At 32.1% G+C, this 13,736-nt stretch overlaps 3 protein-coding genes across 5 annotated transcripts in view; 2 read left to right on the top strand and 1 right to left on the bottom strand.

Moving 5' to 3' along the window:
• The window catches only part of LOC136338840 (cytochrome b5 reductase 4), a 149,381-nt gene extending 135,723 nt beyond the window's left edge, over window positions 1–13,658 (bottom strand). Inside the window, exon 1 of one of the 3 annotated variants that reach the window (XM_066281590.1) lies at window positions 12,943–13,636. In XM_066281590.1, the coding sequence (XP_066137687.1) occupies window positions 12,943–13,150 (208 nt within the window). In that variant the 5' untranslated portion in view covers window positions 13,151–13,636. Of the gene's footprint in view, window positions 1–12,942 lie in introns of all 3 variants that reach the window. The other 2 variants (XM_066281594.1, XM_066281598.1) reach the window with 2 other exon arrangements.
• On the top strand, window positions 1,378–4,262 carry LOC136338844 (UDP-glycosyltransferase UGT5-like). Its single transcript, XM_066281603.1, has 3 exons — window positions 1,378–1,683; window positions 2,231–3,034; window positions 3,580–4,262. Exons 1-3 carry the CDS (start codon window positions 1,425–1,427, stop codon window positions 4,074–4,076), a joined length of 1,560 nt encoding a protein of 519 aa, XP_066137700.1. The 5' UTR covers window positions 1,378–1,424; the 3' UTR covers window positions 4,077–4,262.
• LOC136338843 (UDP-glycosyltransferase UGT5-like) lies at window positions 5,386–8,075 on the top strand. Its single transcript, XM_066281602.1, has 4 exons — window positions 5,386–5,819; window positions 6,427–6,666; window positions 6,734–7,303; window positions 7,360–8,075. The coding sequence occupies exons 1-4, from the start codon at window positions 5,573–5,575 to the stop codon at window positions 7,878–7,880; spliced, it is 1,578 nt and encodes a 525-aa protein (XP_066137699.1). The 5' UTR covers window positions 5,386–5,572; the 3' UTR covers window positions 7,881–8,075.
• Window positions 13,659–13,736: the final 78 nt, after the last annotated feature.

Here is a 13,736-nt window from a genome sequence, read left to right on the forward strand (position 1 = left end):
CCTTTTATATTTAATTATTGTTTAAAAGAGTAGAAATCGTTGAACAGAAATACTCCATGAAAGAAGAATCTTCGGAATCAAAACTTGTTTTGCAGACAATTCATTAGATTTGAACCGAAAACTACACATCTACTGGGATCTTGGAAATCATAAAAGCTATAGACACAATTGAATTGGCAAACTTTTAGAAAAACCTTATACACAGTATAACATATCATCATGGAGATTTCTCAACGAACGTTAATACTATCCAAAATAATAAAAAGCTACTAGACCCGTGATCAAAACTACACCACTTTCAACATTTAAGGCGACGAAGTTTAGCATCTTTTCTCATATTTTTCAAAAACATTTAAAACAGTTTTTATAATTTTGTTTTCGTTTGGATATATTTTTATTTTCAAAAATTTGATGAAATGTTACGAATTGTTAAAAACTGAGCCAGATGATTATTTTTTCCTTACTTCCCTTACCAGTTTAATATGCATGGATAGATATTTTTGCAAATTCTTCAAAAAAATTTGAAAAATAAGGAAACATCACAAAAAACCAAAGAGGTAAAGAATTGAAGAAGGAACTTGAATCTGGTATCAGAATTCATACAGTTAAAAAAAATACAAAGCATAAAATAGTACACAGTCCAAAAAACATAAAACCCTGTATATGACTAGCTACGATTTCGACATTTTGTTGGAGAGGGTCTTAAATTAAATAGGTGTACGAAATTTTAAAAATTTATCCTAAAACATACGTAAGAAAAAGGCAGCATATGAATAAAAATGTGAAATTTTGCCGCCCTGCACATCGAGAATGATGTGTTTTGACTATTGGCCTATTAACAGTTTTTAATTATTTTAAAGAGCACAGTTAGTTCCTGTATACTATAATACTGTAATATTCACTGAGAAGACCTCTAATAAAGACCAACCTTCATTAAAAATTTTACTTTATTATCTTATAAAATGTGGGATATGTGGACAAAAAAACTTAAAGATTTAAAACTTCAAGACCCTGTTGAACTTTAAACCTCGGCATTTCCGAGCTCATGACGATGTCTGGATGAAGTAAACGATCTACCCCGTGTTTTCCCCATTGAATTCTGAATCATTTTGTAGGACGCTATCATGTCGACACCTTGCAGACATCTGAAAACATCTTTACATCGTAGTCATGAAGTTACGAAATATTAATTTTTTTCTAAGGTATTCGTTAACACTATAATTTACGCAATTTAGGTCTGAAAATAATTCTGAAATCTCAAAATTCTACTGGTACTTAAATAATAATTAAACAAAAACTTGTACTCTCATATAATGATAAGTCTAAGTGGAGGATTACCAGCAATTTGTTATCTGTAAATAAAGATCGTGTTTACTAAATTTTCAACAGTCGGGTATAGTCATCCATCCTCCAAATACAAAACAATGTTACTCAAATCACTGGTTTCTTTAATCGTTTGCGCATTGTTATTAAACAATGGAGAATGTGCGCGTATTCTGGGCATATTTACTATGCCTGCATTCAGCCACCATACTCTTTGCTATAAGCTTATGAGGGGCCTTTCACATGCTGGACATGACGTCACAATGGTCAGCGGGCATGCACTTAAAGAGAAATTCACAAGTAAAAACAACGGGACGTTCACGAACATAGTACTAGATGGAATTATTGAAGATTTTGAGGGTATGTTCATATATTTTATAAAAAAATGCTGATTGTGGAAGCCATGGTAGCATATATTGGCCGGCAAGTTAGCCAATCTTGACCCCTTAGATTTTTTCCTTGGGGGTTGTATTAAGAACAGATAAATGTATAAGGATGATGGAATAAATCAATTTCTCTCGAAGCTCATTTTAACCATTATTGTTCAAAATAACCACCACTCACATTCCGCGTTGCTCTAAGTGGCCAGAGAAGTCTTGCCAAACATTAAATTCTTCTTCAGACTAAATGGTTTTTATCGTAATGCTTATCGTGCTTTTAGGAACGTCAACAAAAACAGATTTATTTTCGTACATTCTAAATACAACCTCGAAAAAAATTCTAAAAGATCTAAGGCTGATCGCCTTATCGGTTTCTCTATGATACTGCGTCTTCCGTAATAAAAACTAGGACTAATTAAGTACTTTGTCACACAAAAACGTTTTTAGTCTACATAGAGATGATCAAATGTAATATAACTTATATCGTTAATTTTTTAATTCTCGTATAATTTTTTCTATTGCCGCAGAAATGGTGAAAAACACAAACGTACTTAGCGAAAAAAAAACACTATCTGGTGGAAACCTACTCACCTTCATGGAAAATCTATCAAATCGTTCTGCCGAATTCATGAAGCACCCGAAACTTCAACAACTGGTGGCATCAAAACCAAAATTTGACTTGATGATTTCTGAGTATTTCTTCAATGATGTGATTCATGCGTATGCGGATATTTTAGATTGCCCTTTAGTGCTGCTCAATAGTCAAGGGCCCACCGAATTCATTAGTGCTATGGTTAGCAATCCACGCCCTGTCTCTTACGTGTCTCACGTATTTTACCAAATGTCCAAAAATTTCACATTTATCGAAAGGACAATTAACCTGGCCGTAGCTATAATCCATTATATCTTAATGCATTTATTTTTCAACCGGTACCAAGAGGGAGCACTTCAGAACATATACCCAGGCTCTCCTTCTCTATACGAACTACAAGATAGAGTAGAGCTGATACTTCTAAACTCGCATTCAAGTATAAATGATGCCGTCCCGTTGGTGCCCAACATGATTGAAATCGGCGGATACTTTATCGACCCTCCCAAAAAATTACCTAAAGATCTGCAAGAGTTCATGGATGGTGCCAAGGAGGGAGTGATCTACTTTAGTTTGGGATCGAATGCGAAAAGCAAAGATATGACCCACGAGAAGAAAAGCATGTTTTTAAATATATTTGGAAGGTTAAAACAGAAAGTGATTTGGAAATTTGAGGAGAAATTGCCTAATATACCTTCGAATGTTCTAATCAAGGATTGGTGCCCACAACAGGATATTTTAGGTAAGTTCTGGAAGCCCCAATTAATATAACAGTTATGTGAACCAAAGTTTGCAAAATCGATATATTTTATTTTGCAAACCTTGCTTGATCTGTCATTTAAACTCTACTCTCGGATCGAAAACACTCTAACTGCCAACTACTTTCAAATTGACAGTACCTGTGTCCTAACTGGACATTAAACAACCGACCCTTAGTAGAGTTTGTAAAGAAATTCTTTTTGTTTAAAAAAATATATAATCATTTATTTTAAGCTTTTTTACAGTTTATTTTTTTAAATTAAGATTATAGAAATGTTGAGTTTTAGTTTTTTTTTAATTATTATTTTTAGTCACAGTTTTTATGTTAAGGATGTTTTAGGAATTTTATAATCTTCAAAATATGGAGGGACTAATTTAAAATAACTACACATTCATTTTCTGTAATTTTAATCATCGGAGGTCACTTTGAATCTGTTACTTTTGTATTTTCTAAATTGACTAATTACATTTAATTATTTTATAAACTGTCAAAAGTTTTGCTCAAGTGCGTATTTAATCTTTTCTCAGCTCACCCCAACATGAAACTATTCATCACCCATGGCGGTCTACTAAGCACTACTGAAACCATATACCATGGAGTCCCCATCTTGGCCATCCCAATTTTCGCTGATCAACATTTGAACGCTGCCAAAAGTGTTCGTGATGGATACGCCCTTCAGCTACCATACCACGACTCAAATTTCACCGAAGAACGGTTGGAATATTTAATTAAAGAGTTATTAAATGACCCAAAATATCAAGCCAATGTGAAGCAAAGATCGCGGTTGTTCCATGACAGGCCCATGCCGCCCATGGAAACTGCTGTCTACTGGGTTAATTACATAATAAGGCATGGGGGTGCACCCCATTTAAAAGTAGCAGGAATAAATCTACCCTGGTACAAATATTTTATGGTTGACGTTATTGGATTTTTAATTTTGGTTATTTTACTAATTCTTTTTTCTTTGAAATTTGCCTTTAAAAAGATCTTTAAAAGACCAAAGACAAAAGTAAAAACTAATTAATTCAATCTGAACTATATAAGGTTTAAAATTTTTAAGTTTTACTACAAAAGAAAAATTGTCATTACTTTTTTATTCTTTTTAAATTGTTATTATTTTGTTACTATTGCAGCAAATTATTAGTGTAAGTATTTACGATTTTGCATTTTATTTTGTTGTACCTATAATAAAATATTGAAAATGTCTGAACTTATTTTTTTATATTGGACTTTAATGTCTTCAATAATTTCTGCCCTTTTAACACAAGAATATTTCGCACTTAAATTCAAGGCAACTACGTCAAAAAAATTAAAACTTTCATTTGTGGACAAATTAGAAGTACTCTTAATATGCCATTCAAAATTATTCAGAAAAAATCGCAACGTTATTTTATATGAGAGATCCAAATTTGAAAATTGTATATAATAAAAAATAAAATATAGAAGTTTTTTGATAACTACAAGATATCAAACATCATAAAGATGTAGAGTGGTCACAGTAGATTCATTCACAAGGTTATATTTTTCTCGAATGAAAATTTTAATTTAATACTGAAAGTAAATCGTTCTATTTTTTTATCTATAAAAGAGCCCCAATTGACACCTCATTAGAATAATTTATATTATACCATTTTTTATTTTCTTTTATCCATCTACTGTGTTCTTTAAATATTACTGATCTGCATCAGAAAAAGCCTTTAATTTACTTATCGATGCACGAAACTATTTCAAACCGATCAAATCACTTAACTATTATTAACTAGCTTGAAACATTTGGAATCAGTTTAAAAATTATACCTGAAGAAAGTATGATAAGTTCAAATTTCAACTCTAAAAAACAAAGTCTTAGACAGAAATTTAAAAAAATGTGCACTGTAAGATAATACCTACGTGAACTACCGAAAAACGACAAATCATTGTACTAAAGTACAAAAATTGATTATTTATTTGTGACCTCATCCTCTACAACTGCAATAAAATAATACACAAAGTTATACAAAATTACACAATTGCGCAGGTAATATCAGAATACATGCATCAAAAAATACTGCGTAAAATTTGTCAATATTGCTCAAGATTAAATAATAAAAAATCAGATCCGGCTTTGTTAAAGAAAGTGTCGAGTCAACAGCTGGCATTTGAAATCAAAACTTGTACTTTTCGCTATTTGACTATACGATTTGCTAATTTCATGGGCAGTAAATATAATTTGTTTGTTGTGCGACTATTTTTATACATCTTCCTACCTTCTCACATTTAAAATTGGACAAATCCGTCTCTGAATTCAATAAGCTTATTGAGAACATTATTATTAACAAACAGTGTTCCTATCAATGTTTCGCCTCCTTTCGAAACAAGATCTTATTGCTTAGATACCCAGTCAATCGCTTAGCTTATCTTCGGCCAATAAGTTGTATATTAGTAAATTTTTTGTATAGATAAATCTACAATGTCAATAGAAAAACGGCAAGAATATAAATAATTATTCTGATCTGGGTATATGTCACTTGAAGCACTGCCATGGCTTTTTTAGTTTTGTTGATAATTAAATGTGTTTTAATCCTGGAAACATCTAATGCAGCCAAAATCTTAGGAATTTTTACATTTCCTGCTAGAAGCCACAATATCTTGGCAACCAGGTTACTAGCAGGACTGGCAGAAGATGGCCACGAGATCACTTTTGTCGCACCTTATCCTACCAAAAATATCCCGAAAAATACTTCATGGAATGAGATTGTCTTGGAAGGATTGAAGGAGGAACATAACAGTAAGTCATTATCTAAAAACAACGTTAAATTTATTAGTGTTAATATTAATATTACACTTGTTATTAAAGATCGTAACTATCCGATTTCTAATATGACGATAGAGGCCCATACACAAATAAGGATTGTTGGAGCGATGAAATTGCACACTATTTGCAATTGAAATTAACTGAGAATAACATTTACTCTTTACTAAGGCCTCGGACGGAAACCCTTGTTAACGTTTCTGCTTATTGAAAACTTAATTTAGAAGTGAACAGAGGTGTACTTAAAACGATTCTTCAGGGGTAAATCCTATAGGAAATTTTTTTATTAAACCCGAATTAGTATATTTAGTATTTTTTCTGAACAAGCCACAGTCCTATATAACTCCGAATAGAAGAAGACAAGTAATAATTTTGTAATTATTGTAAAATGAAAAACTGTATATATTTATAAATTATCTAGGCCACTGCTTAATGCCGACTTTTGAAACTCAAAATCAGGAATAAACAAAGAGGCCACAGGTACTTACTTATAGCGAATGGAGAACTCCCCAAATAAAGATTGCTATAAATTAGTGATTTGTTTCTCATCTTCGACTTCTCTCCTAAACTAACCTTTTTCCAGGTTACCTCAATCAGATCGATATATACGAAGACAGCAATTTGGGATTGATGGATAGACTACAGCTCTATGAAAACGTAATGACTTGTTGGATCAACGTCACTATGTTTCACCCTAAGATGAGAGCCCTGATGGCCAGCAATAACAAGTTTGACGTAGTTATCATGGAGGACTTTTTCAATTCTGCTCATAAATACTTTGCTCACTATTATGACTGTCCACTCATATTATTGTCCCCTATGGGTAAATTCTTAATAGCAATAATGTTCCCGATAGCAACAGAGTTAATTAACTGTATTAATACTTGCAGGCCTCACCTCGTTTACAGCCGATTTGCTAAGAAACCCCCTACCACCAGCTTATGTACCCCACACAATGATAAGCAATACTTTCGATTTTCGCAACTACTGGCATAGACTCAATAATGTAGTGTCCTTATGCTCTCTTCACATAATCGAATATTTTTACACTTTACCCTTGCATGCCCGTTTACTAAAAGCCGCATTTCCGGATTCACCACCACTGGAAGAGCTCAATCAACGCGTTGCTCTAGTACTGCTGAATAGCCATCAAAGCTTAATACAACCTATCCCCTTAGTACCAAACATTGTAAACATTGGAGGTTATCACGTGGACACACCCAAAGATCTACCTCAGGATTTGCAAAATTTTATGGACAGCGCAAAAGAAGGGGTGATATATTTTAGTATGGGCAGCAATTTGAAAGCCAAGAACATGTCCGAGGAGAAAAAACAGATATTCTTCAATGTGTTCAAAAGACTGAAGCAAAAGATATTGTGGAAATTTGAGGATGAGAATGTTATGGGCCTTCCAAAGAATGTTTTTATTATGAGCTGGATGCCCCAACAAGACATATTAGGTACGATAAAAATTAGTTTTGTAAGAGGAAATATGTCAAATCAAATGTGTTTATAGCTCACCCCAACGTTAAGCTCTTCATTACACATGGAGGGCTGTTAAGCACCACTGAGGCAATCCACCATGGAGTACCAATGCTCACAATTCCTGTCTTTGCCGATCAGTTTACAAATGCTGCCACGGCAGTTCAAGGAGGCTACGGCCTTCGAATCAGCTATAACGATCCTAATTTTAATGAAGAGACTCTAAATAAACTAATCGACCTATTGCTGATTGACCCAAAGTATCGGGAAAATGCCAAACATCGATCAAAGGTTTACAATGATAGGCCCATGAAACCTATGGAGACATTAGTATATTGGGTGAACTACGTAATACGACACAAAGGGGCCGAGCACTTGAAAGTCGCAGGCGTCCATTTACAAAATTACCAATATTTAATGCTGGATATATATATTCCTGCGATATTTTTTATGCACGTAGGGTTTTATTTGTCGTTTAGGATAGTTAGGTATATTTATAGACGATTTAGTACCAAGAAAAGTGGTAAAAAGAGCAAGAAACAAAAAATTCAATAAGAATTTTAAACCTCATTTGTAAAATTCATGTCCGGGCTTTATACATACACTTACAGAACTTCACTTGACTTGTATTGAAAAAGAGTATGAATGAAGAAACTTTCTTGTAATTATTTAAGTATACACCAAGTACCTGTTTTCAAATACATTTCTTACTATAATGTTCCTATAATAAAACATTTCTTCGCTGCTTTATTTCTCGTAGTATCCGCAATTGCATTCCGTGCATAATTATTCTTAATTGGTTTATCGGATGAGATATATCTCACATTCGAGATGTTATATCCAATATAATCACAGAACACCCTTTATGGCAATAATTAGGAACAAGTGAATCTATCGAAGACTTGCCTTTATAGTAAGACAGTTTTTTGTCGATTCATATTCATCGCCAAAATATTTTTATTATCTCATCAATTGTTCTGGCCTGATTGACGCATTGAAGTATTCCCACATTCAAAGGTTTGAAAAAAATATGTAATTTAGTTATAAATTTCTCTAAACTGGTTGGATTTAAGACGATAAATTGGTTAACATTGAAGCACTTTGATATACAATGAATATATAAAATAACAATATAATACAATATACAATAAAATGCAATCCTCTGGCAAAAATATATTTGAAAAACCCATTATGACACAAAAATAAGTAGTCTTTCGACTATTTACGAAGGGAGGTTCTCCTCCACATTCTACCACAATTTTTTAAAATTAAATAGTTATTTGCACAACAAGGGAGGAAAGTGTTTCTTTCATTCCTGTAAATAATTTTAGATTCTAGGGCACCTGACATTCTAGGCAGTAAAAGACACTTTTCTCCAAAGGCGTCTATTTCATTTGCATCTAATTTTTTCTAGCACAAATATATTCTTTAATGGGCCTTTTTGCTCAGTATGCGTCGACAATCAAAATAAATTCTTAATACCAGTAGTTTTCAAATTATCAAACGCTAATATACATTAAAAATCCTGTATAATTATTCTCAAAAACAAAGTTCAACATTAAAAATAATCTCGATACACATTAATCGTTCATCATAAAAAACGTATTTTAACATTACTAGCTACATGTATTATTTTTCCGTGAAATTTGGATTCAGCTAAAGTCCTAGGGATATACTCATGTTTTTCTCCAGCAAACTGATGACTGCTTTGGCGGCAGACGGACATGAAATAACTTACATTACTCTTTATTCCAACAACTCTTCTTGGGAAGATATTGTTTTGGACCGGTTAGTTGAGGAGTTTTATAGTAAGCAGATTTTTTTTTAATAACTGAGAAGTGCTTAGAGTTTATAATTTTTAAGTAATAAATTAGGAAAATATATAATTAAAAAAAATACGATCTCAACGTGTTATGTAATGTCTAGTACACATCATAATATATAATTTTGGAAAATTTTTCAATGAATAAATTGTCATGTGTCTTTATAAAAATATATCAGTACCGTCATAACAGTTATTTATACAATAAGTACATAATGTAAGGTTCTATGGGAAGAAGCAATTTATGGCCGGGCGAGCGCACTAGCGAATCCATAATTGGCTAAGTTGAGTAAAACCTCATTAAGTGCGCATTACAGCGTCTAATGTTATATGTCCGATTTGACGTTAATCTGTTAAAAATTAAATTTTAGATCAAAATTAAAATACCTACCAAATGCCTTAATGATCTGTGTAAAATATTGCAATTATATTGTATTATGACTGTAACGAATCAGTTTATGACCGTAAGACAGTGTCATCAAGAACACATCAATACAACAATGCAGGAAAGGTTATTTAAAGTTAGATGTGAACTTCGAATTGGTGACAACACAAAAATTTCAAAGAAGAATTTATCATTAGTCTTATCAGTTATTTGTTAAATGTTAACGAATTTTAAATATATAGAGAAAGTTAAAAAAAATATGAAAAATATACACCATGAGGTACCATAGGCCTTTCCACCAAAAGAAAAATTTAATTTAAATTTTGTAACACTTAAAAGTTGAAAGAGTGAAGCTGACTGTGTTTTTCCATGATGGTGACTAAATTTATTTACAACGTGAGCACTAAATGAAAAAGCACAAAATTACTGTTATGAAACCGAGACTATGTAAGTTTAACCGATACCGAAATATAATCGCAAATATGAAAATTAGGGACGTGACTACACAAGTCTCGGTCTAGATCTCGGTCTGTCAAAATGGACAATACCTGGAGATGGAAAATAAAAAGATCGAAGAGGAATGAAAGATCGAACGGGTTCCTGTTATTCTATTCACACACACACACAACTCTTAAAACATACATCAAGACTTCATTCTTGAACAAAATAATGCTTAACAGCTCTGGACAAAAAAAACATATTTTGAAAGAGTGAAAACTAATTAGTATGCAAAGCCAGCTGCAGGCAACTTTTATAATCATTCGTCATTTGTAGCTTCATTCCGATACAGCACTTTAAAAATAATTAATAAAATTGAAAAAAAAAAGTTTAAATTAGATTAATAGAGGGTGTAACATATCATCATGAAAATACATATTTCAGAAAGCGATAGTACTCTGCAAAATAAATGCAAATGTTAATAGAACTATAGTTAAAAGCGCACTATTTTCGATATAGATGGTGAGACATTGTCATCAATTTTTATAGTTTTATTTTCATTTAGAGTAATTTATCTGTGAAGAAAATTGATTAAATGTTATTAATTGTTTGAGAAAAATGATAACAGAGCAGGATGGTTATTTTTTCATTAATTTCTTTATATTTTTAATTCGCATAGATATAGATATTTTGCAAATTCTACGAAAACAGTGATACGAAAACGAATACGAAAATATTAAAAAAAAAAACAAAAAGCGAAAGAATTGACACGGGAATTTAAATGTGGTATTAGAATTCATACAGGATCTTAAAAAAATACAAAGCATAAATTAATGCATGACTTAAAAAGGAGATAACACTCTGTAGCTACCGACGATTTTGACATTTTGTTGAAGAGAATATTTCTTTAAGTAAATAGGTTTATAAAGTTTCAAAAATTTAACACAAGGGACACGTGCATTTGGGCACATTTTTTTCCCGGAAAAAAGAACTTTTATCCTTTATTGAATCATATTTGTCTTCCTTCGAGTCATAAATACACAATTTATTTGCATGCAATAATAAAAGACGGAAAGTTCAATTTTAACCTCTGCAAATAATTGCAGCCCGACTTTCATTTGTTCAAATAAGATAACAAAAAAATCTCTCACTAGAGGGGCGAACTACAAGTGTCGGATGCTGGATTAAGCATTTACTAGTACCATCAAATTTCTGATGCTAGAGAATAGATAACAGGTGGGTTCATTAAAGATATTTTCTTACATTAACAAAACATAATTTTTTGTTAATTCTTTCTTTCCTATATAATCTAAAGAGATTTTCACCTTTTCAGCGATTATTCTTGATAGATTGGCGAACGGAAATATTTCTAAAATTACCATGTAAATAACAATATTTAGTGGTTTTATGGCCACAAACAGATTAAAACTGAATCACTTTAATGTATAAATAAATGTCCCCAGAGGGATTAAATATTTTTATAAAAATAGTAAAAAACGTAATTAAAAACCTAATGTTTGGTAAATTGCTTTCTATCTGCTCAAAATAACAGAATAACCAAAAATAGTTTGATAAATTGATTTGCATCGTGAAACTCCTCCTTCCAATGAACAACTTTTCTTCCATTTAACGAACTTTTATCATTTAGGAAACACCCATATTGAGCATCCTTAATTCGTACATATTGTACATATGTATTTTCGTGCTGCGTATAATTTTTTATCGTACGACCTATAAGCTGCACCTTTGCAAATGACAGGCTTTGAAATTTTTTGTTAGTTTTGAATAAATATGATTTCTTAGATGATTCTAGTTGAGTATCAGCTCAACATCAAAGAGGGATTCGTTATATGCAATAAACTAATAATCAAGGTAATCTGAAGTGCTTTTCTTAAAAGACTAGTGAAATAAATCATAAGGGTAGTTGTAATTTAATGAGTTTAGGGAGTAAAATTAAGTGTTGCTAAATACTCTTTTCCCCTTTTGTAGTGAAAGTGAATGTGGTTGATAAAATTCTGTCTCATGCTAATAGTGCTTGGAGATGCGTTCCTCCCTCAGGGCTAAGTAGAACAAGGTCTTCACCAATATTCTATTACATTAAAGCGCCATGTCAAAACGCGGTTTGACATGGAGAACCTTATTGGGAGGAAGAAGGTGATTCTGAGTGAAAAGGTGCATACTCAATAACATTACATGCTCTTCTTATTCTTGGTTAGGATGCTTGTTGTATCTTGTTGTTTGGCTATATATTCTCTCAGGGTAAATACATTCATGCATGTGTTCTGGTTCAAATGTTTTATTAAGATACAAGATGGAACATTTTACCATATAAATTTTTTCATGAGATAATAATATTTATATCATTTTATAATTCTGGAAAAATTAAATGTACAATCAAAAACTAAATAATTTGTCAAGATTTGAAAAAATTTGACAACCATCATGTACTTACCAAACTTTTTAAACTTGCTAGTGCCGTAATTAGGAAAAAAGTTTATCATTTTCAATCTTAATAAACTCATGTTTTTTCTTAATTGAAGAATATAAGGTAACAACAAGCATTGTAACATTTTGTTAGTTTTCAGACTTGACATTATTTTATAAAGAACATGCAAATTGATATTATAGTTATCAGTGAAAAAAAGGAAGAATATGCTGAGTTATTAGTACAAATTTAAATTACAAAATGAGAAACAGACAGGGATTGTCCTGACATGTGTTTCATTTAACTAAAAAACTTGTCTGAAAGACATATGTTGTTTTTTTCCCATACCCTTCAATTAATTAATTTATACCTTGGTGATATATATTATTTGAAGCTGTATTCAAATTTGAATCTAAACAAATAAAGGGTTACAACACCAACATTAATTAGAAGGTTTGTTCCTCCTTCATCAGTGGTACATCCCCACCCCCTGAAGGTACCAATTGAGGAACCCTTAATTTTGAAACTTGGTAAATAAAAACTTTACCAGTAGCAGATCCAGAAGAAGCATTGCTAGAGGATGTGCTCACAGAAGCCACCCCAGCAGCTAACTTTCCCACTTGCTTCAACACTGGAGGCACCAACACTGGTATTTGCAATTTCGAAGTTCCGGTTCTTGGAGCGAGAAATTGATTCAAGCGAGTGGGAGATTTCCTGTCTTTCCCCTTTTCGCGTAACTTCTTCTCAGCACTCATTATAAGAAACGCACAGTGAAATTTAAAAGTATTTGTTTAGTACATATTTTAAAAATGACGGAAACGCGCAAATGTTTTTCAAAATTCGCATGCGCGAGCGTTCAGCAAATTTGGATGGTCTTCTAACCTTATTATTGATGTTTTTATGGCGAATAATTCCAAATTATCGCGTTTAAGTCCGGAATATACACGTTATGACAATTGATAAGGAAAAGGAAATGCCAGGTAAACTTAAAAACGGCATGAAATGACAAAATCAACGTTTATTAAAAAAAAAAGGAATTATAGAAAATTTAATAAATTTCCCCGACCCCGCACATCCCGCACGAATTTATATGCAACGTTGCCGGTTCGACGTTAATATCGGGTGCCAATATTGGGAATGTTAATTTCGGCAAACAACAAATTTATAATATTTTTTAATGCTTCAACACCTCAATTAGTTGCAATATTAATGCACACATTCGTATACAAAAGCCTTTAAAGCCTTTGCGCTTTATAAGACACTCCGCTGCACGTCATGTAGTTGCAATATATTTGGGTATACTTTAAAGGCCTTCTCATACACTCATGTTCTAAAATTTTA

The sequence above is a fragment of the Euwallacea fornicatus genome, chromosome 4 (genome assembly GCF_040115645.1).
Source record: "Euwallacea fornicatus isolate EFF26 chromosome 4, ASM4011564v1, whole genome shotgun sequence".
Classification (NCBI taxonomy): Eukaryota; Metazoa; Arthropoda; class Insecta; order Coleoptera; family Curculionidae; genus Euwallacea; species Euwallacea fornicatus.

What these genes read in the sequence shown, in the direction of transcription:
- LOC136338844 (XM_066281603.1), top strand. Translation starts at nt 1,425, where the DNA reads ATGTTACTCAAATCACTGGTTTCTTTAATCGTTTGCGCATTGTTATTA. An exon ending in AATTATTGAAGATTTTGAGG is followed by an intron (nt 1,684 to 2,230) that starts GTATGTTCATAT and finishes CTATTGCCGCAG; the next exon opens with AAATGGTGAAAAACACAAAC. An exon ending in CCCACAACAGGATATTTTAG is followed by an intron (nt 3,035 to 3,579) that starts GTAAGTTCTGGA and finishes ATCTTTTCTCAG; the next exon opens with CTCACCCCAACATGAAACTA.
- LOC136338843 (XM_066281602.1), top strand. Translation starts at nt 5,573, where the DNA reads ATGGCTTTTTTAGTTTTGTTGATAATTAAATGTGTTTTAATCCTGGAA. An exon ending in ATTGAAGGAGGAACATAACA is followed by an intron (nt 5,820 to 6,426) that starts GTAAGTCATTAT and finishes ACCTTTTTCCAG; the next exon opens with GTTACCTCAATCAGATCGAT. An exon ending in CATATTATTGTCCCCTATGG is followed by an intron (nt 6,667 to 6,733) that starts GTAAATTCTTAA and finishes TAATACTTGCAG; the next exon opens with GCCTCACCTCGTTTACAGCC.